Below are 23,375 nucleotides of genomic sequence, written 5' to 3'. Positions count from 1 at the left end.
TTTTTTCTTCGACAGATGCCGTCTTCATAAGAGAGGAACCTGAAGATGAAACCGGTAAAGAAAAGTACAGGCCCATCGCACAGCAAGACCCCCAACTCCACTCGAGGAAAGAAACCAAAGAGGAAAGTGGAGGAAGGGAGGCAGGAGGAGGAAGAGGAGCAGGAGGAGGAAGAGGCTACAGAACAAGGGGAAGAGGTGGCTGAAGGCTCGGGTCAGCTCCTGGCATCGGTGGCTGCGAGGAGGATGCAGATGAAGGTGGAACTGGCGGCGAGAGGCATGGCGGAGACCCAAGAGGGCACGCCAACGCAGGCTGGAGACCTGCCGGTGCACGAGCGGAAGGTGGAGGACGAGACCCAGGCTGGGAAATCTCAGCTGTGCTCGGAGGTCTCCGGCGATGACCAGTTGAGTAACAAATCAATGTACGACCCCGCTCGATGGGAGATGCCTTTGAGCAGGAAGACTGCCACTTTCAAGTCCAAAGCCCCCAAAAAGAAGTACGTGGAAGGCCACGGGGCACAGGAGGGCCAAGAGGACTCGTCCAGCAGCAGCGAAGGGCCGTCTGCTTTGCAGGAGTGTAGCGCGGATCAGACGGTGACTCCGTCTCTCGTTGCGGAAGACATGTGCCCTTCTGTGCGCTCCTCCTCCACGGACACGGCGAGCGAGCACTCGGCAGACCTAGAAGAGGAAACGGAGAAAGCAAGTGCGGAAGTAGAGGCGCCGCGGAGCTCCTGGGCCGAGTTTGACCTGCGGCGGGTGCAGCCTCAGAGGGTTCTGGTCAGGAAGGGGGATGCCTTCCACGTGTGCCAGGTGAAGCAGGTGTGCAGTAACCGTGAACTGGCTGTGCAGTTCCCCGGGGAGCAGACCATTGCCTTCCTGGATGTAACGCAGGAACCGGTCCTCCTAGACCAGATCCCGCAACCGGGCGACGTGGAGGAAGGAGCGGCGGTATGCGCGTGCGTGGCCACCGGAGACACAACCTTTCGAGAGGGCAGCGTGGTGGAGATAGTCCAGAAGCCGTTGTCTTACAAGGTTTGTTTCCAGCAGAACCCTGGCCGGAGGGACCGCGACTACGGGTGGATCCCTCACGCTCACATCAGGCTCCTGCGTTCTACTTGGTGCAAAGAACCGATGGTCATAGTCCACAGAGTTGCAGAGGAGAAGCAAAATCAGACGTTAGGAAGATTTGCAACGTCTCTACCTATGGGCAAGGCCTCCGGGGGATCCATGGAGATACCGGAGCCCCTACGTAACTCCGAGCAGAAGCATTTGGAAGATGCAGAGGTATCTAAGATAAGTTTCAGCATGCCGGCCAGCGAGGAGAAAGTGGCTTCTGCGCAGCACCATATTCTTTCTCCTCCTAAGTCCCCGGCGTATGGCATGATCCTGGGCCGCCTGCCAGAACAGCAGTCCCCGTTACTCAGCCCGGACGCGGGAAGCCGCAGCAGCTGCAGCAGCGTCTCGCTCGATAAATGTAGCACCCCGGGGTCCCGTTCCCGGACCCCTCTGACAGCTGCCCAGCAGAAATACAAGAAGGGGGACGTGGTGTGCACCCCCAACGGGATTCGGAAGAAATTCAACGGTAAGCAATGGAGGAGGCTGTGCTCCCGAGACAGCTGCATGAAAGAATCGCAGCGCCGCGGCTACTGTTCTCGACACCTGTCCATGCGCACCAAGGAGATGGAGAGCATGTCCGACGGCAGAGGAGGCCGGGAGGGCAGCGCGGAGTTCGAGTGGGATGACACCTCGAGGGATAGCGAGGTGAGCAGCATCCGCACCGACTCCCGGCCTCGCCTCGTCGCCCCCACTGACCTCTCGCGCTTTGACTTCGATGAATGTGAAGCTGCCAATATGTTGGTGTCTCTGGGCAGCTCCCGGTCCGGAACCCCGTCCTTCTCACCCGTTTCTAACCAGTCCCCCTTCTCTCCCACGCCGTCCCCTTCTCCGTCACCGCTCTTTGGCTTCCGACCCGCTAACTTCAGCCCCATCAACGCCTCCCCCGTCATCCAGCGGGCTGCCCGGAGCCGGCACGTGAGCGCCAGCACCCCAAAAGGAGGAGCCGCTCTGACCCCGGAGATGTCGTATCACCCCCACCACCGAGAGAGGCAGCCGGCGGGCATCGTACCCTCGTTCCAGACCAACCTCACCTTCACCGTGCCCATGAGCCCCAGCAAGAGGAAGCCCGATTCCCACCACGGCAGTAACAGCTCCGCCGCGGACTTCCAGAAGAGCGACAGCATGGACTCGGGAGTGGACTCTGTGTCTCATACGCCAACGCCCTCCACGCCGGCCGGCTACCGCTCCCCTGGCCACCTCTTCTCCCGCTCCCAGCAGGCATCCCCATCCTTGCTTTTATCCCCTCCTGCTGGCCTGACTTCCGACCCTAGCCCAACGGTCCGCCGCGTGCCCGCGGTGCAGAGAGACTCTCCTGTTATTGTTCGCAACCCCGATGTGCCCCTTCCCTCCAAGTTTGTGGAGAAACCCCCGGACGGCGGATCCCGTGGCATGGGGGCCGCCGTGGCAGGGGGTGGCAGCCCCCGACGCATGGCTAAAGTTTGCACTAAGGACCATCCTTCCAAAACGCAGCTTCAGATTCCGGTGCCTATCAATGCCACGCAGATACAGAGTGTGGCACGAACTATGCCCTCCGGGCAACCGGCCACGGGGGAGTCTGCCACATGCACCTCATCCGGCCCAGCGGACCACCCTCCGGCCGTGTTCAGCGTCTCCTCTCCATTCCAGCCCGTGGCTTTCCATCCTTCGCCTGCAGCCCTGCTGCCAGTTATCGTCCCCAGCGACTACGCCAGCCACCCCGCGCCCAAGAAGGAGATCATCATGGGCCGGCCCGGCACAGGTAAGGGACGGCTTCGCTTTCTATTATATGTAATGGGGGGGGGGTGTTAGACGCTGCTTGTGTTACAGTGTGAATCACGTGTACATAAAGCCTGAGTTGGCCATTTGCGATTCCTTGTGAGCTTTGCTTTGGCTCAGCGTGCTCGGAGTTGAGGTGCGGCAGCCGCTGGGTGGCGGATCTGGCGCTATGTTCTGCTTGGCTGGTACCTCTGCAGGTTTTTGCCATTTGTTGTAGGAGCTGACATTTCTTTTGATGCATACATTGTTACACGCAGCCAGTGAGACGCGTTACAGAACTGCGACGGCTGGTATCTATGCTTGGGTTCCCTGGCTGGCTGAGCATCGTGGGAGTTGTAACTCAACAAGACCTTTTTAATCTATTTTTGGATCTAAAGCGGGTCCATCCTCCTGACGCGGTGGGCTACGTTTGTAACATGGGCATGCGGCGGCCATATTTTTTTACATTCAGGTCCATATGGAGTATAGATATATAGTGTACGGCAGCCCTGCTGCCGCCAGCTTACAGTCGGTCAGAAAGTAGGGACTACTACTCCCAGCATCCTTATCTGGCCTTATCTTGGTCCTCTCGCACTTCCTGAGGAGGACCAAGCTTCTTCCGAGCCCCCCATACTCTATCTCTTCTCTCTACCCCGTATCTGCTTGCTCCTTTCCTCCCTCCCCCGTCCTGCTGACATAGCCCTCCTGGCTTCCTCTGCTCTCCCTCCTCTCGTCCCTCCGCTTCCCTCTTCTTTCTCATCTCCGGACCCCGAGCTGCGAACGCGTCTCTAAGTGTGACTTCAACCTGGCAGCTTGTGCGGTGTTAGAGGAGGTGTCGGCGAGGGTGGCACACGAGGCCGGAGATATTCTTACACCCTTCACACGTCTAAGTATACCCGTTATATAACCTGACGGGAGAAAGCCCGGCCCCCAAGTGCAGAGGAACGCCATATCCCTATCCCATGCACGTTTAAATCCCCTCACTGTATTACCCTCTACCACCTCGGCTGGGAAGCTGTTCCATTTACCTACCACCCTCTCAATAAGGAAAACTTCCTTGCATTACACCTAGGCCTTTAGCTTTGGATTAAATGCCTGGCTGGGAGGCAGGTAGCCCCTAACAGGGTATATGCCTGCGCGCCTCCTCGGGGTATGCGGAGGTTATTAGATGGGGGTAGTAGGTATTCAGAGCCAGTTGCTTCCGTCCTGGACGCCTTTTATTTCTTAGAAATCCAAGATTAGGGAAAACTAAACATTTCTATAGCCGAGCTGGAATGAAAGAGTTAAAGACAAGTAAAAAAGGCTTGTAGAATAAAATGTTTTATATAAAATAATATTTGATTATGAAATAAATGGCTGTTATTATATAGAATGATTGCGTTCGGCGCTCTGACTGCAGGGTAACCGTCTGATATTTTCACTGCTCTTTTGTAGTTATGTCTCGAGGGTATAGCGCTCTATTTCCTTGCCCTGGCATGTTAAGCACCAGGGGCAGAACCGACGTTTGTAGAAAGGGTGGGGAAAGTAAGGGAAGGGCAACGGTCCAGGGGGGCCGGACCGCCAGTTGGTGCTTTTGCTCCCAGTATGTTATGGTTGATCTCCCTGCTTGAATGCAGGTGAATCCATTAAGTGTATCTTTTAAATTATGACAAGTCATGGTTTCCATGAGGGCCGGTATTAGGGCCGTTCGGGTGACACATTTGATGAGTCGCTACATAGAATCTTCACGACGGGCTATTAATGGGTTAATATTTCACCACAGATTGACCATTTAAATGCCAAAAAATAGTAAGTAACCGTACCCGTGGAATTGCTGCATACCCCGTGCTTTCTTTCATATAGCGGGCCTGCTGTATACGTGCCGGGGCGGTATATATATTGGCACCGGGCCGCGCAGGCACAGCAGGCTGGATCACGCCGGGGTTACCCGCTGGGACTTGTCGTGGGACTTTTCCTGTGTTTGCTGGCACCGTGTCAGTTACAGGCCCTAGCGTGAGAACTGGCTGCCATTACCAACCCCCCCCCCCGCTCCCCTCCGTCCATCCCCGCTCCCCTCCGTCCATCCCCGTCTGTCCCAGCCAGCAGAACAGCCCCGAGCCGGCAGGACTTTTAGCATTTAGCATACCCGGCCTTACCGAGCCCCCGCACACACGTTACACGGAGCACGTGGCCTCTAACCCACTCACGTGGAGCTGGCACTTGGCTGAACCTATCCCTGTCTCAGACTGCGGGTGCCTGCGAGGGACAAACTTACTCACACTCGCTCCGAACTCGCACTCGCTCGGACTCTTTTCACACGCTGGGACAGGCCGAGGCCGCCTCGTCTGTGCCGTGGGACTCTGTCTGGTAGATCGTCAAATAACAATAACAGCAAGATAATAACAAAATAATAATAACAACAAAATAATAATAATAACAAAAATAATAACAAAAATAATAACAAAAAATTAATTACAAAATAATAACAACGATAATAATCGCACAGAGATCCTGTCTGCGGAGATCGGTTAAAGTGTAGTGGATAACAGCTCGGAGGGCCGGCACGGGGTGGCTTGGCCTACGGGCATATTCCGGGCGCAGTAATACTCAGTACCTGGCGGGCAAACGGAGGAATGGGTTTTGGGACAGTTCTCCTCGGCTCCCGTGGCATTATGAGATATATGTCTATCCCGTGCATGTTTAAATTCCCTCACTGTGTTAACCTCTACCACTTCTGCTGGGAGGCTGTTCCACTCATCTACCACCCTCTCAGTAAGGCAGAGTGGGTTCCTTGCAATGGTAGTTAAAGTGTGCCTGGTAAGGACGGGGTTAAGGGAGTCTCGTTCCCGTCATCAGTGACAACGCTGTCTCTCGGCAACAGGTAACCGGGGCGACCGCTTCCAGGCTTTTTTCGGAAGAGCGCCCCCCGCTTTCTTTCCTCCTTTTTCTACTCGATTGCGCCTGGATGTATATATATATATACGGTATATACGTTAAACCAGCGAAACCTTCTTTACTGCAACTTTTTCTCGTTTAACCCTTTGCAGACTGTAAGGGTCGAGCAGCGAAGTGGGGTGAGCGTGTGGCCCTTGATGGGTGAGGGGTTTTATTGCGTCATCATGGGGGTCGGTCGGTGGGCGGCTCCTCATCCTGGTTGGAGGGGAAGAGGGCGGAGAGGAGGGCGTGGTGACCCAGAATTTCAGGGCAAAACCTGGGGAGTTCGCAGGTATGGGTATATTCAAAAGTTAGATGAAATGCGTTGCTATGGTGATAAAACCACTTTGTACCCAAATCCCAAATGATCCATTCCGTCATTTTCTTTGCCGATATCCGTTCTCTCTATAGGTGCTCAACCTATAGGTACCTAATGAGCTGCACAGGAGCAGTCGTGTTACACGTCGCAGACCCTTCTCCTTCGTACAGTTACCATGGAGATATCATATAGCCCAGGACAATGAAATATCATATATATCGGTTAGATAAACAAACACACCAAGGCCTTATCTTCCTGCGATAACCGGCAGTGATCTCCGGGTCAGCGGGGATTCCAACGCGTTGTTGTGTCTGTAGAGCGCTGGAGTAGGTGGCGAATCCCGGGGTGCTTTGCAGCTATAGATATATAATATAATATATATAGAACTAAGCATTGTGGGAAATGTAGTCTGTGGCAGCCACATGCTGTTCCTTTACTACTGAAATGGTTCTAAAAATCCAGCCCAGAGCGATCTAATCCACAGCCTGTAAGCGGCACCGAAAGAGCGCTCTCTGAATACTCCCTGCGCTCTCTGAATACTCCCTGCTCTCTCTGAATACTCTCTGCGCTCTCTCTGAATACTCTCTGCGCTCTCTGAATACTCTCTGCGCTCTCTCTGAATACTCTCTGCGCTCTCTCTGAATACTCTCTGCGCTCTCTCTGAATACTGTCTGCGCTCTCTCTGAATACTCTCTGCGCTCTCTCTGAATACTCTCTGCGCTCTCTCTGAATACTCTCTGCGCTCTCTCTGAATACTCTCTGCGCTCTCTCTGAATACTCTGCGCTCTCTCTGAATACTCTCTGCGCTCTCTCTGAATACTCTCTGCGCTCTCTCTGAATACTCTCTGCGCTCTCTCTGAATACTCCCTGCGCTCTCTCTGAATACTCCCTGCGCTCTCTGAATACTCTCTGCGCTCTCTCTGAATACTCCCTGCGCTCTCTGAATACTCTCTGCGCTCTCTCTGAATACTGTCTGCGCTCTCTCTGAATACTCTCTGCGCTCTCTCTGAATACTCTCTGCGCTCTCTCTGAATACTCCCTGCGCTCTCTCTGAATACTCCCTGCGCTCTCTGAATACTCCCTGCTCTCTCTGAATACTCTCTGCGCTCTCTCTGAATACTCCCTGCTCTCTCTGAATACTCTCTGCGCTCTCTCTGAATACTCCCTGCGCTCTCTGAATACTCTCTGCGCTCTCTCTGAATACTCTCTGCGCTCTCTCTGAATACTCTGCGCTCTCTCTGAATACTCTCTGCGCTCTCTCTGAATACTCCCTGCGCTCTCTCTGAATACTCTCTGAGCTCTCTCTGAATACTCTCTGCGCTCTCTCTGAATACTCTCTGCGCTCTCTCTGAATACTCTCTGCGCTCTCTCTGAATACTCTCTCCGCTCTCTCTGAATACTCTCTGCGCTCTCTCTGAATACTCTCTGCGCTCTCTCTGAATACTCTCTGCGCTCTCTCTGAATACTCTCTGCGCTCTCTCTGAATACTCCCTGCGCTCTCTCTGAATACTCTCTGCGCTCTCTCTGAATACTCCCTGCGCTCTCTCTGAATACTCCCTGCGCTCTCTCTGAATACTCCCTGCGCTCTCTCTGAATACTCTCTGCGCTCTCTCTGAATACTCTCTGCGCTCTCTCTGAATACTCTGCGCTCTCTCTGAATACTCCCTGCGCTCTCTCTGAATACTCCCTGCGCTCTCTCTGAATACTCTCTGCACTCTCTCTGAATACTCCCTGCGCTCTCTCTGAATACTCCCTGCGCTCTCTCTGAATACTCTCTGCGCTCTCTCTGAATACTCTCTGCGCTCTCTGAATACTCCCTGCGCTCTCTGAATACTCTCTGCACTCTCTCTGAATACTCTCTGCGCTCTCTCTGAATACTCTCTGCGCTCTCTGAATACTCCCTGCGCTCTCTGAATACTCTCTGCACTCTCTCTGAATACTTTGCGCTCTCTCTGAATACTCCCTGCGCTCTCTCTGAATACTCTCTGCGCTCTCTCTGAATACTCTCTGCGCTCTCTCTGAATACTCCCTGCGCTCTCTCTGAATACTCCCTGCGCTCTCTGAATACTCTCTGCGCTCTCTCTGAATACTCCCTGCACTCTCTCTGAATACTCCCTGCACTCTCTCTGAATACTCCCTGCGCTCTCTCTGAATACTCTCTGCGCTCTCTCTGAATACTCTGCGCTCTCTCTGAATACTCTGCACTCTCTCTGAATACTCTGCACTCTCTCTGAATACTCCCTGCGCTCTCTCTGAATACTCCCTGCGCTCTCTCTGAATACTCTCTGCGCTCTCTCTCTGCGCTCTCTCTCTGCGCTTTCTCTCTCTCTCTCTGCTCTCTCTCTTTGAGCTCTCGCGCTCTTTCGCTCTCATGTTGAGCACTCTCCTCTTCTAGGATAATGGAGGCTTTGTCTGGCTTGGATGTCACATTAACCCTTTCAGTTTCAGAATCCGACTTTCTGGACAAACCTTCCAGTCATGTGGAATTCCTCTTTAGAGCACGCAGAGTCCCCGTATAACAGCATGAAGTAAACTTCAGGAGAGAGGGGGAGAGGAGGAGAGAAGGAGAGGGGGAGAGGGGGAGAGAGACCAGACTCTAAAACTAGAGGTGGAATATGAGGAAGTTTTACTTTACTGAGAGGGTTGTAGATAGATGGGACAGTCTCCCAGCAGAAGTGGTAGAGACGAGTACACGTGGAGTGCAGGCCATTAATACGGGAGATTACTGGCCCCGAGCACCCCCCCCCCATGTACTGGACTGCCCCTTTTAACCCTTTGGACTCTGTAAGGAAAGCATTACATACAGTCTGCTGGCATTCAAGGGTAAATTGTCCAGACGGCACCTTTAACAGTCTGGGGGGGCCCTTTATCATAACATTGCACATACAGGTCAGGGATGTGTGCAGGATATATAAGCACCCCACACACACACACACACTCACTCTCGCTCATTCTCACACACACACTCACTCATACTCACGATCACCCTGTCATTCATTCTGTCCTGGTTTAGGGGGGTGGCAGGAATTATGAGCGTGTTCTAATATTGGAGCATCTCGCTCTCCATGAAATTTGAGTCGTGTACTTCTGCAGGAATGGGAGTGGGTTCCCAGAAAGGCCTATCAGCGATGGTGGTAGATGGGAGCATCTTTTGCTGCTGGGTGGCAGATGGAGCCGTTAGTAACGTGTGAAAGAATGACTTTAATGGCTGCTTCCCATGCCTCCTAACTGTCTCGATTTTTGCCATGCAGTCCTGCCGAGCTCTGTCCAGCTTTTTGGTTGTCTAGGACACCGGAGGATGCATACTGCGCGGAGTTGTGCTCTGCCCGGATCTGGCCCACGGCCCACGTCCACTGGAGACGCATCAACCTCTTTGTAAAAGCTTTACGGAAGCAAATCCATAATGCTCAGAGAGCTCCTTTTTCTCGCGGTGCATTATGGGAACTTTAGTCCCGCAACAGCTGGAGAAATACACGCCAGTCTGTGGACAACGATAAACTGCGTTTAGATAACGTGTCCCTTTAACGTATATTTCCACAGCGCTCAATAACGCAAGAGCCGGCTGTCAGCCCCGCAGTGCATTGTGGGAAACGATTTCACAACTCTGGAAGCAATTATCTGCGCGCTCCTGATGGATCTCCGAACTTCTCGCCCTCCTCCTCCTCCACTAATCTTCCCATTCGTCCTGTTAGCGATTACCGGCCTATTATAGATCCTCCGAACCCTCGGCTCCCTTTACTTTACATTTATATATATATTTATATTCACTGGAGTGTCTTTAAAGGCACAGTGCGCTCTATAGATTATATATATATATATCATATATATACATGGCTGAGATCTGTGATAGTTGCAGATTCACAAATCCATATCTCCCAACTTCTACCGGGGGCGGAGCTTGGGAGCTGTCACTCAAACTGGCCGCGCTACATTACCTCTATTTACATAGCGCCAGCAGATTCCGTAGCGCTGTTACAAACAGTGGAGTAATTTAAACAAACCGGTACGAGGGGCTAAGAGGGCCCTGCTCCTGGGAGCTCACAATCTAGTCGGTGGTTGACGGGAAAGTGAAACTTTAGTGAAACATTTCTGCACGTGCGCAGTATGCCCCAGACACCGGAGAATGTAATTAGGACCGCAGGATTGTAGCCCGAATCCCGCTGAACTATTTTGGGACAGAGGTAGAGCTTACAGAATGAAGTGGCAAAATTGGGACTGTCCCACGTAAAGCGGGACAGTTGGGCGGCATGCAAGCCTTTGGCATTCTAGCCCCAGTGTTGTTGCGCAGTTGTGGCTGCGATGTGCTGCAGCCACTGTTATCAGTAGGGGTAGTGGAGCTGTTCTGCGCAGGCTGCTGCCAGACGCTGAGTCACGGTCACACGACCTCTTGAGATGAGGATCCCAGACACTGTTAGTGAAGGGCGGCCGGGGGGGGGGGATAGTTACCCCTGCATAATGGGGAGGGTATATCGCGATACAAGCATTTGATACCCGCCCCCTTCACTGCCCACAGAAGCCCCAGGCACCCTGTACCCAGGTGCCGAATGCCATGTCTGCCCCTCCACTTCTTTTCCACCTTCGCTGAGGATTGGAAGCGACATACTGCCCCCTGGTGGGCAACCCTGGCATTTCTCCTCCTTCATTCTGCGCATTATGTGGGTGCAGTTCCTTCATTCTGCGCATTATGTGGGTGCAGTTCCTGCCTTCTGCGCATTATGTGGGTGCAGTTCCTTCATTTTGCGCATTATGTGGGTGCAGTTCCTGCCTTCTGCGCATTATGTGGGTGAAGTTCCTTCATTCTGCGCATTATGTGGCTGCAGTTCCTTCATTCTGCGCAGTATGAGGGTGCAGTTCCTTCATTCTGGGCATTATGAGGGTGCAGTTTCTTCATTCTGCGCATTATGTGGCTGCAGTTTCTTCATTCTGCGCATTATGTGGCTGCAGTTCCTTCATTCTGCGCATTATGTGGCTGCAGTTCCTTCATTCTGGGCATTATGTGGCTGCAGTTCCTTCATTCTGCGCATTATGTGGCTGCAGTTCCTTCATTCTGGGCATTATGTGGCTGCAGTTCCTTCATTCTGCGCATTATGTGGCTGCAGTTCCTTCATTCTGCGCATTATGTGGCTGCAGTTCCTTCATTCTGCGCATTATGTGGCTGCAGTTCCTTCATTCTGCGCATTATGTGGCTGCAGTTCCTTCATTCTGCGCATTATGTGGGTGCAGTTTTTTTCATTCTGCGCATTATGTGGGTGCAGTTCCTTCATTCTGCGCATTATGTGGCTGCAGTTCCTTCATTCTGCGCATTATGTGGCTGCAGTTTCTTCATTCTGCGCATTATGTGGCTGCAGTTCCTTCATTCTGCGCATTATGTGGCTGCAGTTCCACTGTCTCTGTTTCTCAGCACTGTGTCCAAGCTGCTGGTGCTTCTTTACAGTACTTAAGCAGCGTGCTTAACAAATGCGGTTCTTTGGATGTACATTTTGTGGGTTCAGTGCCGAGCCGCGCTGTTATAAGGACAGGCACTGGGAGTGTATTGGGGGGGTACCAGCTGCTGTTTCCGTAGCGTTATGGCAAATGGCTCAGGATGCGGCGTTGGGCCGGTCCCAGAAACAGAGATCAGGCGGTGAGTAACGGGCACCGATCAGTGAGTGAGGATTCCCAGAATAGAGGCGACGCGCCGTGACCTTAAACTGTATGAGCCCAGGAACAGAAACCGAAGCCGGCTTCCTTTCACGCCGTCTACAGGTGGCAACTAGAGTCCCAGGAGGCAGACGAACCCGCCACGTCTAGGAAATGGAAAGATTGGCAAAGCTGCCAGCTTTCAATATGGCGGAAGAGGGACACTTTTCATCTGGGGGTGGGGCTTTACTCAGACTTTTTATATGAGTGGTCAGTAGTATCAAATGTTACTGGGTGGGGTATTTAGCGGAAGAAGAATGGATTTTATTTACATTGTTGTGACTTACAGGGCCGGAGAACCCTGCGATGCCCTCACACCCAGCAAACATTCCGAGCGCCCAGAAACCTGGATATTTAATCAGTTTGTAATATAACACACATATTGTTTTTGAAAGAAAAGCACATTTTGTAAATGACTATTGTAGCTGGAAACGGCTGATTTTTTTTATGGAATCTCTTCATAGGCGTACAGAGGCCCCTTATCACTCCCATCACTCCTGTGTTCCAATGGCCCTTTATCACTCCCATCACTCCTGTGTCCCAATGACCCTTTATCACTCCCATCACTCCTGTGTCCCAATGACCCTTTATCACTCCCATCACTCCTGTGTTCCAATGGCCCTTTATCACTCCCATCACTCCTGTGTTCCAATGGCCCTTTATCACTCCCATCACTCCTGTGTTCCAATGGCCCTTTATCACTCCCATCACTCCTGGGTTCCAATGGCACATTGTGTTCGCTGATCCATGTTTAAGGTTAAAAGGCTAATTGATGGTTAGAAAACCCTTTTGCGATTATATTACAGCCAGAAATTTCCTTGATTTTCATGGAAACAGCTCAGTTACCCCAAACCTTTGAACAATAGCGTGTGTGTGAATGTGTGTGTGTGTATGAATGTGTTTGTTTGTACAGTAGGCGTTGAGTCTGTAGGAGGGACCTGTCTGTCTTTCTCTCTGTGTTTGTTGATCGGGTTACCAGCAGGTGAGGCGCAGGTAGAGAAGGAGCTACAGTGTTAGCGTGAAGCGCTTTAGTGCTATAAATAACCAGGTCCCCAACCTGGGGGCCGAGAGCGAGTGAGAGCGGGCCGGCTGCCAGACTAGAGTGTGAGTGGGTGGAGGCCAGCGCCGATCAGCACGGTCCCCACCCGTCCTCGCTCCTAATCTGCTTCTAATTCCAGGCCGTGACTCAGAAGCCGGTCCCGTGTGGGCCCTCCCCTCGCTGTGTACGTGCCGTGTACAGAGCAGCACACGTGATCATAACATGTTTGTGAGATCGCACGGAAAGGCTTGCTTTCTCATGTTTGTGCGGTGCGTGGAAAGGCCATGAGATTTGTCTGTCCTGAAGAGCTTGCCCTCTAGCTCTCTTTAGTCTCCAATTCTCATAATCCGCAGCCCCGATGATATGGTTTATTGGTCAAACATGTTACTTGTTTTGCAAAGCAGTGCAATCGCCATAGCAACCCATGGAACACACTACTTTGTAGGCAGAATAACTGATCATCCCCGGGATCTGTAGAAATGTGGGTTTAAGTCCGGTGGTCTTTTCGAGAGGGGGGTGGGAAGTCGTACCTCGTCTCTTAATGTCTCACCAGATGAGACCCCCTCTGTTACCTTCACTGTGTCTCTGAGAATGCATATTGCGCATGCACAGTAGCGCTGCCAGTTTGAGTGACACTCCACCTCCCAAGCCCCGCCCCCTGGCATCCCGATTCACTGCGGTGAAGGTTGGCTAGTATGATATTATAACTGGGTATTAAATATACAGCAATCCCCATGGAAACCATTGGAGTGAATCTGGTGATCCCTGTACCACAATTGTCCTTGATCGATATATAGCTCAGTATGATCTAATAGATTGTAAGCTCTTGAGACCGGGGGGGGGGCTCTTGCCTCCTTCTGTAATAGCGTGTCTTGATGTTATTAATGGCTTTCTCTCTATCGTAATAGATGGAATAAGTTGGAGGCTTCAGGATGGTTCTCCTGGACCTTTATTAATTTTTATTAATGACTCGTGTGACTTCCCAGGCTGGGCACTTGGCCCTCTCTCCCCAGGGTCTGCGGATCCTCAGTCCTCCCCAGTATTGCTGATTTTAGGGCTGTCTCCTGTACATCAGTCACTTGATATAATAAAGAACACAGTGTTCTCTGCTGATGTGTTTATCTCACTCTCCCCCCCCCCAGTGACTCCTCTCCTCTCCTCCTTCTCCTCCTCTCTGCCTTCTATATGATTTTATTATGAGTTTTGCCTTTTGATCATTGCCTCTCCTCCCCACCACTAATGTTCAGCCCCTCCTCCCCCTCCTCTTGTTTACTATCATGAACTCACTTGACTCCTGTAGGCTGTAGTGGGTGGAGCTTCTGGCTTGCCTTCCTTCCTGATTGGCTCCGTCTTGTTCGGCACTGGATTGGCTGGGCCTCCTGCCCCGTGCCTGTTTCTCCAGTTTAGCAGATTAACTCTTCACTCCCCCCCAAGGCTGTCAAAATCCTCAGAAAACTTATATTTTTCATATTTTTTAAAGAAAACACCGATCGTAGACGTCTCCGTTAGGCTAAAGACACCTTGACCGACCCAGTCTGTGGCCCTTCGTGGAGGGGTCTGTGCAAAAACAAAATGGCACCACCCAAAAAGTGTCCTCGGAGAATAAGATAAAGCTCGTATTGTTCCGTCAGGTCATGTTACTCCAGAACAAGTCCCGTTATTCAGCGGGAGATACAAAGACCCAGCAGTCCTTTTATTGGACCTATGATTTTGGTTGGCTCAGAAGCTCACAATCTAATAAGCGCAGTTTTATGTGATTAAAGAATTCTCCCTAGGAAGGGTAGCCTTACAGAGCCCGGCCCTCCAGCTTAATGCACATTCAGCCGCAAAACCGCCGCCAGACCGCTTAACTCCTTGAGTGCCAGGTGGGCGAGCAGCGTGGTGCACCGCTTCTCCCTGTATGCTCATCTGGGGGATTAAAGAGTTAACCGGGGTCTCTGGGGGAAGCCTGCAGATTGCATTAGTAGATACTTTAGTCATCGGCCTGGATTTAAAAGAGAGATAAATGTATTTATGGCACATTATTGAATAATCCGGTCCTGGGAGACGGTTTGTGGGAGGCTAATGGCTTCTGCACTTCTTTTGGGGGTGGAATAAAGACGTTGTTATTGTGCAAAGAATGTTCATCGTTCCTTTCCTGCCCAAGGTGGACTTTGTGATATTTCTGTTATTTGTGAGAAACGTTTACATTACAGAGTTCTGCATCCAGTGTTAAGGATGAAGGGTGATCTTATCACCATAGCGACCAATGGAGTTGCTATAGTGATAAGGTTACATTGAAATTTGCCACCAGATTCGCGTTTTCTACAATGCTTTATTGAGTCGGAGGGGTTGTGCACGTGACTTTTTTTTTTTGGTTTTCGGTCAGATACAGGAGGGCCGCTGTTGTACAGCGCTGCGGAATATGGCGGTGCTATAATAACGGTGATAAATACAGTGGCCTTCTGTGTGGCCCAGCCGTGTTCCCTTTGCCCGGTGCATATTATTGGAACTATCCCGTTGTACAGCGCCCGCCATCTGTAGGCGGCGTGTGCACGCGTTTCACCGTGGCGTGGTTGTGTGCGCTGGCGGGTATACACGGCTGTGTTTGTATTTCGTGGCGAGCGTGTGTCATGCTGGTGACTCACCGCTATCTATAGCACAAATAAACAATTACACCGATAGTACAACTGCGGTAACTGGGGCCAGCCAATCAGAGCGCGCTATGGTCACCGTGGGAATAGCACGTGTGGGCGGGGCGTTAAAGCAGTGTGTGTGTGGGGTGTCAGTGTGTGTAGTGTTGTGTGTGTCTGTGCGTCTGTGTGTTTGCGCGTGTTCACACTGGAAGGTTGTCAGTTGTTACATTGTAGCAAAGTGTTGTTGTTATTATGTGTTGATGTTTTTGTTTGGTGTTTAAATATTAGTAACTCGCCTGCATTATATTAAATATTTTGGAGTCTCATTTAGTTCTATATTCGGCTGTAAAATCATTTCTACTCGAGGGCGATTTGCTAAAAGTATCAGAAATGGCTTAAAAGGCTGTTATTTAGCGCTGCGGTTGACCCTTGCACTGCCAGCGAGGTCACTCGAAAGGCGATTGGCCGTACTTTGAGGTTCGTGAATCTCCTGCGATGCTTTCTGCAGATCTCAACGCTGTGGACCGGACCGGAGCGCGGGGAAAGTCTAAGTCACCACCCAAAGGGTTAATCAGACTTTCATTGGGATTTAAAGGCAGAATGTGGCGGGTGTATGATATCCTGCATTATATCGCGTCGGGTTGTGTTACCTCCCCTCGTACATCAGACTTCCAGGCACACGGCCCAGAGCGGCCCCTCTCCCCCCTCTCCATAGCGCCAGGTTTTTATGTTTGCTGTGAATTCACTGTAGAAACCCTAGACTGTAATTGCCCCCCCCCCGGATTTCTCCTGGGGGTAATACAGAGATGGAGGGGCAGTTAGTGGCTTCCAGGAGTACAGAGGGGGGGGGGGAGAAGAGTTTTTTACTTCCAGATGTGTAAAGGGGACAGTGACTAAGAGCCGCCGGCCGGCATGTGGATCCCATTAAATGCCTGGCAGGAGAAGAGGCGTTGCCAGGGGTTACGGGGCGATAAATAGCGGTTAATGCCTGTGCGTGGAATAGATGCAGAACCCGCGTTCCTTGGAATTCCGCGTAACGCTGTAACCTGTAAGACACGGGAGAGGGGTCTGCCCTCCCGGACCGTAACACCCGGCCCCGGAAAGTGCCGGGCCGCTTCGGAATCGAGTGCTTTATTCATTCGTTCATTCATTCATTTATATAGCTCCATCGTATTCCGTGCCGTCGCTGAGAAAGGCCTGGTAACGCATCATCGTATTGGCGTTTTATTTAATGACTTCAGCAGTGATCTTCCTTGCTTATTGTGATGACTTCATCAAATGCTGTCATCACGTAAACGGGAAGCTGTAGAGCGAAGTCCCGGCATAGATGGACGTTACAGGGGAAAGGCGGGGTTATAACATCTATGACAGTACCACGTGATGGTGGGGTATTGGGGTATATACTGTGTGATGGGGGTATTGGGGTGTATGAGAGTATGATGTATTGGGGTATATGAGAGTATGGTTTGATTGGGGGTATTGGGGTGTATACCGCGTGTTGGCAGGGTATATACCGTGTGATTGGGGGTATTGGGGTGTATGAGAGTATGGTTTGATTGGGGTATTGGGGTGTATACCGTGTGATTGGGGGTATTGGGGTGTATACCGCGTGTTGGCAGGGTATACTATATACCGTGTGATTGGGGGTATTGGGGTGTATACCGCGTGTTGGCAGGGTATATACCGTGTGATTGGGGGTATTGGGGTGTATGAGAGGGTGTACGTTGTGCTTTGGGGACTGTATTAAGTCTGTTTGTCACGCTGTGTTGGCATCACGGCAGAGATGTCAGAGGGCACACAGTAGTGTTTATCCAAGATGCCCGTTGGCCCCCAGGGACAGACACCGCTTGGGATTATCCTTCCTAAATATTTGCTGTGGAGCCGACAGCCGCGCATGCAACAAACTACCGCCAAGCCTTCTGTTTACTCTCGTTACCTTCTGCACTGGAAGGCGAGGTATTGTCTTACTGTCACTGTGATTAACCCTTCCCCAGCTTTATACGATTAACCCCCTACTATCTGTCACTGCGTTAAGGAGTGGCTGCTGGACATTGCATTCCATGCAGAGTAACCCTGCACCAGATTGTGTAGTCCTTACAGTGCCCTGTGTTACAGGAGACAATGCAATCACTTTCTTCTTGGGGGGTGATGACCATTTAACCCCTCCCTGTCCCAAGAACAAATCTAGGCCAAAGGTGATGAGGTCTGAAGGGGGCAGATAATATGTGGTGACTGTATATATTAACCCATTTTGCTCTCTTGACCCCCCCATGATTCAGATTCTACCCCCATCCTCCTTCCTGCTTGCTCAGAGGAGGTTGTAGCAGGACATTAAGCGCTCCCTGCCCCCTCCCCGACTGACTGCCCCCTCCCCGACTGACTGCCCCCTCCCCCTGCCCCGTGTGTCACACACAGTACGAGGGGCTCCACTCACTGCAATCCGACCCGCTTCCCCTCAGCCTCAGCCCCCGCCCCTCCTATTCCTCTCAGCCCCCGCCCCTCCTATCCCTCTCAGCCAATCCTCATCCCACGGCTTCGTGACGTCACCTCATTACCCTGCGCCGAGGGAGGGCTGGCCAATGAGCGCCCAGCCAGGAGGTAGTCCGTCATTTGCATATGACTGACATTCCTGTGCCAGCCAATGAGCGGGCCGAGCGCGTGCGAGTCCTCATTTGCATGTGAATGACACAGCGCGGCCGGCCAATGGGCGATGAGAGCGGTAAATGGGCATGCGTGCGGGAGGGGGCATGCGTGCGGGAGGGGGCATGCGTGCGGGAGGGGGCGGCCAGGACTCCCTCCCCTGCTCCCTCTCTCACTCACCTCAGAGGGGGAGAGTGAATGGTGCCTAATGATAGCATGTTACAGGCCACAGGGAAACGCAGGCTGCGGGGACTCTTTCAGGACTGAGACCCCGGCCCAGCGCACTCTCCACACGGCCAGGAAGGAGGAGACAAGCGACCCTGCCCCACACACACAGCACAGAGGCTGCAGCAGAGCGCGGGGATTCCTGGGTATCACCGGCTGTGTGTGTCCTCCTCCGACATTCTACCTGTGGGCAGCCTGCCAGGCAAACAGACGGGGGGGCACCTGAGACACCATAAGGGGGAGCCCCCTGCCCACCACAGCTGGGAGAAGCGCCTCCTCTGCCCACCCAGGGACTGCTGACCCCACCGGGTCCCACCCTCCGACTCTTACAAGCATTTGTTATTGTTTTGCTGACATGCCCCTCGTGGCGCTGCAGCAGAGGGCACCTGGGGGGATTTGATGCCGCCTCTGCCAACATCCCTTGAAGGAGACGCTGATTGACCGATGTGCCGCCGAACCCAAATTAAAGTGGGTCTTGGGGTGTAACTGGGAATCACCGAGCGCGCTGTGACAGCACCTACGGGCACCTGGCATCACCCGCCTGGAGACCGTCTTCATTAAGCCTCCTGGGACAGACCCTCCCTCGTCTTAGAGGAGACTGCCGAGTCCTGCCAGTCTGTTACTGGAGATCTGTTTACCGTCGGCTGATGAGAGTGGGAGTATGAGCGGCTGTGGCTTCAGCGGGCAGTGGCAGCTCAGCCGTGTGATGCTCGCCTTGACGAGACAGTGACGGCTCCCGTGGCAGCGTGACGCCGGTGGCGAGGGACCAGCCCGCCCGTCAACATGTTTTCCTCGGAGAGGCCAGCTCCCAACCGCAGTCTCAGCATGTTCGGTCAGTGCATCTCTTGCAGCGCGCGGATCCTTTACCCCCACCTTCCGAAACTTTTCTGCCCCGCCGTTAGAGTAACGGGGCAGCAGCCGAGACCACGGGCCGGGCGCAGACCATTACCTTGCATCTAATCCTGTAGGAGTTATGTGATCCGCCACCAGTGTAGCCGGTTTGCATTGGGTTGCCGGGGGCATGCCAGGGGACACGGCTACTCATGCGTGTGCATGACAGCCGGTGGCACGTATGACGCTGTGGGCGATGGTGGCACATGTGTCTGGGAGATTGTGTGTGTTTGAGGTCATGTAAGCAGGAGCAGCGCGTAGATGTGTGTGAGCAGTCCTGGAGGGAGTGAGTGGGAGGAGTTTGGACTGCACCAGTCGCTCGCCTCCCCCGCACCCCCCTCCCAGACACATTCTGCTCCCCGTTCTGGTCCTGCCCCTGGTTGTAAATGATTTAATCGCGAGTCGTGCGCCCACCAGGGAGCCGCGCCGGCTCTGTTCTGCCGAAGCACCGCCGTGTGCCGCCGGCGCCTCTCTGCCCGTTGAGAAGAGAGCCGATAGCTTTCGTAGAAATGCCAAAGCCGGGCGCTGCGTCTGTCATACGGGGGTCTGGATCTGGGGTACGGCGAGAGGGGTACTACGCGTAGCGCGGGGCAGAAGTGTTTGGCGCTGTAGGGAGGGCTGTCTCTATGAGCGTCGCTATATAAAGGCAGAAGACGTATTTTCGGAGCCAGGGCTTCCTAGCTTTTGGGGTTTGGCCAAATCTGATCAGGGATGTTCCAGAGTGAAGGGCAAGAGGCTGCATAAAGGGTTAAAGAAGCAAATCTAGTGCTGAGAATTTGGCAGGCGGGTATTACACCGCACCGGGGCAGTTGTTTTCAGTTCGGTTTGAGGTTGATGTTTAAATGCCCCTGGTGTGAAGGGGTATTAGATTTGGCATTGACCCTGGGTTAAAGTGTTTAAAGAGCTTGGTCAGGGCTATTAGTGAATGAGTGGGGGGTTCTCTGGGTTCTGATTGGGTAACAGTAGATTAAGTGGGAAGGCAGACCACTGAGGATGCCTGGAGAGGGCAGGTTGGTCCGGCGGATGGAGCGGTGGCTGGACCCTGGGGGGGGGGGTTATAGAGTCGTCACCTAAGAGCCCATCTGAATAAACACGCTCGGTTCATTTTCACACATGCACAAATCAGTGTAAATAGACGTATTTCTGCAAACGCCGGCCCCCTCCCTTCCACGCAGCCGTACCCCCTCTGTATGCGCCGGCGAGCCTCCGAGCGCGCAGGTACTGTCCCCGCGGTGTCAAACGCTGCAATCATCGTATCTTCTGCCCCAAACCACTGCTGGCATCTCTACTGGGAATATATATTTCTGGCTTCCGTACTTACGACTCGGGTAAATGCTCTTACCCCTCTGTAGTGATAAAAGGATAGCCTAGCTAAACGGAGCTGTATACTATAGAGAAATAGATCGTGCTGGGCCGGGACCCTCGCAGCCTTCTGACCCCGGGGTATGTGCTGTGCCCTCTGAGGCATGGAGTCCTCGCTGTGTATGGTGCGGTTACCACGCCGTATATTATTACCTTTTCCGGCGACTTACAGGGGCCTTATGGGAACACGTGCTGGGTATATTGGGTGGTCTGGCATCAGTTAAGCCCCCTGAAAGTTAGAGGGGCATTCTTGGTGTTTGTACCGTATGTAGTGTCTCTATTCTACCCCATGCATATTAGCCTCTACCATGTCTGCTGGGACCCTGTTCCACTTATTTACCACCATCTCGGTGAAGCGAATCGTCCTTCTGTTATATCCAAGCCTCTGACCCGCTGGTTTTAGACCGTGTCCTCTTGTTGAAGGTCGTATATATTATCATATTTATTTAATTTCCATTGAATAATAACCAGGACGGCAGGATCTCTATCTGGAAAAACAAACAGCCGTGGAACGCGTAATACCGTCTCCTGAACACGCTAACTGCGCGGCGACACATACGGCACCCTTAGTGTTATCGCCTGTCTTTAAGATCAATAAGCAACTCTTACATCTCTGTTCTTTTCCCCGGTCCGCACACGCATGTGATATACATGTGCGGCTGTGTCCGTGTACGTCTCAGGGCTGTTTGCGAGGTCAGAGCAAGTCTGAGAAAACAGGAACTTGAACAAAGGATCTTTTCCTGATGGGCCCGGGGCCCGTGCGTTCTGCCTTCATACAAACGCGCTGCCTGGGTGCCCGCCAAGCACTTCTGCTTCCAGTTGCGGTGACGGCAGCGGGGCGACTGTGCCGGTCTGTTACCCGCAGCGCCGGGGCTGCCTTATACTGCTGTTCGTAGACATACCCTGCCCTTTACTTGGTTTTACGGCGCCGTCGTGGCTCGCCCGGGGGGGGTTACTACTGCAGACGGGGCAAAAGAAGCCTCTGACATGCATCGGGCCTCTTCCTCGATTGGCTGCCTGCAACATGTGTTTTTAAATACCCAGGACCTGTGTCCGGGGTGCGAGGATCACGTTGGTTCCTCTGTAGGTTTCTTGGCTGAAATAGGAACCAGCGTCTAACGGTTTTAGTTCCGGTATCACACGTCGGATGTGAAAGAGGGGAAATGTATGGATGATGGTTTTGTTGTGAATAACCCGTCCCCTCTCCTTTTTTTTCTCAGTCTGGACTAATGTGGAGCCGCGGTCTGTCGCCGTTTTCCCTTGGCACTCCTTGGTACCTTTTTTAGCTCCCAGCCAACCTGACTCTTCCGTCCAACCCTCCGAGGGGCAGCAACCCGTCGGTCACCCTGGGGCATCAAATCAGAGCAAAGGTAAGAAGTGTTTCCCGATCAAACCCGTACCCCCCCCCCCATTACCGGCCCATTCTCTGTGATCACATGACCTCCTTCCTACTCTCCTCAGAGCCCCCGGAGTCTGCGTCGGTGGCACACGAGCCAATGACCGTGCCTGGGAACGAGGACGAGAGGTCTGGCGCTCCCCACACAGATGCTGCGCCTCCGCCACCCAGCGAGGAGCTCACGAAACAGCCGCAGCACCAAGAAAGCGCATCCCAGGGAGCGGCCGGTGACCAGAGAGCGGATAGCGAGACTGAGAGCGACCACGATGACGCGTGAGTGGGCTTCATTGCCGGTCTGCGGAACTCAATGCCGCAGAGTAGTGCCGGTTGTGTCTCCCTCCTGTAGAAATCTGTTCTATTGGACAGAGTATGGCGCAGACATGTGACACGCGTACTGTGACCGCAGTGCCGCGCAGGACAATATAGTACGGGTTTAGACGTGTCACGCTGTGTTGCACTGACAGCGCTATACGCAGTAGGTGTGTTTGTAGTTGTATAAGCACATAGCATCTGCTTTTATAATACGCACGTGTAACCGGTCGTTGTAGCCGTGCCACAGGCTTTGTCTAATATGTCCTCCTGTGATCGTGGCATCTTACCGGTTTGTGGTCTTCCCCCTGCAGATTTTTCTCTGGCGCGCCGGCAGAGTTGCAGCTTCCAGTGCATGCTGGGAAGCGGAGGACGCAGTCGCTGAGCGCCCTGCCCAAGGATCGAGACTCTTCTTCGGAGAAAGATGGACGCAGCCCCAACAAAGTAAGCTACTTGCCTTGGCCGTCCTACCTCTACCTTCTTGCCTCGCTCGACTTCGTAACTTCTTAAAATCTCTCTTCCCTGGCTCCATCAGAGAGAGAAGGATCACATTCGCCGTCCTATGAACGCGTTCATGATCTTCAGTAAGCGCCACCGAGCTCTGGTACACCAGCGGCACCCAAATCAAGATAATCGAACCGTGAGCAAGATCCTCGGGGAGTGGTGGTATGCGCTGGGACCCAAAGAGAAGCAGAAGTATCACGACTTGGCTTTTCAGGTACCGAGTCAGAACGTGGTTATTAAGGGCTTTTTTTTCGGCTGACTCTTGATGTGCGTTGGAGTAGTTGGGCTTTGGTCGGCTGCTGTGGTGGGTTGGTCGCGTTATGTGACCCCGGGCGGTCTGATATTGTAAGGCTGGTTCTCAGTGACCCCTCTTTGTGTGCCCAAGGTGAAAGAAGCACACTTTAAGGCTCATCCGGACTGGAAATGGTGCAACAAGGACCGCAAGAAATCCAGCTCGGACGTGAAGCCGGTCCTTCCGGGCCACTGGGGGATACACAAGGAAATGAGAGAGAGAAGCATGTCTGAGACCGGGACCACCGCAGCCGCAGGGGGTGAGATGTCACAGCCTGGCCCTGTCTTCTGTATTTTTTAGACTGCTTCTTGTGCCCCTCCGCTCCTCTTTCCTCTCTCCCGTCA

General features: G+C 52.9%; 1 protein-coding gene across 4 annotated transcripts in view; it reads left to right on the top strand.

Moving 5' to 3' along the window:
* The window catches only part of CIC (capicua transcriptional repressor), a 35,434-nt gene that overhangs the window by 3,808 nt on the left and 8,251 nt on the right, over positions 1–23,375 (top strand). For all 4 annotated transcript variants that reach the window (XM_053452046.1, XM_053452045.1, XM_053452043.1 and 1 more), the window contains exons 2-7: positions 16–2,851; positions 21,751–21,900; positions 21,992–22,199; positions 22,550–22,679; positions 22,771–22,953; positions 23,125–23,290. In XM_053452046.1, coding sequence (XP_053308021.1) covers positions 46–2,851; positions 21,751–21,900; positions 21,992–22,199; positions 22,550–22,679; positions 22,771–22,953; positions 23,125–23,290 — 3,643 coding nt within the window. In that variant the 5' untranslated portion in view covers positions 16–45. The remainder of the gene's footprint in view (positions 1–15; positions 2,852–21,750; positions 21,901–21,991; positions 22,200–22,549; positions 22,680–22,770; positions 22,954–23,124; positions 23,291–23,375) is intronic.

Source organism: Spea bombifrons, chromosome 12 (genome assembly GCF_027358695.1).
Source record: "Spea bombifrons isolate aSpeBom1 chromosome 12, aSpeBom1.2.pri, whole genome shotgun sequence".
In the NCBI taxonomy this organism is placed as follows: domain Eukaryota; kingdom Metazoa; phylum Chordata; class Amphibia; order Anura; family Pelobatidae; genus Spea; species Spea bombifrons.
The sequence above is the reverse complement of the archived record's forward strand: the minus strand, read 5'-3'. Positions and strand labels throughout refer to the sequence as shown.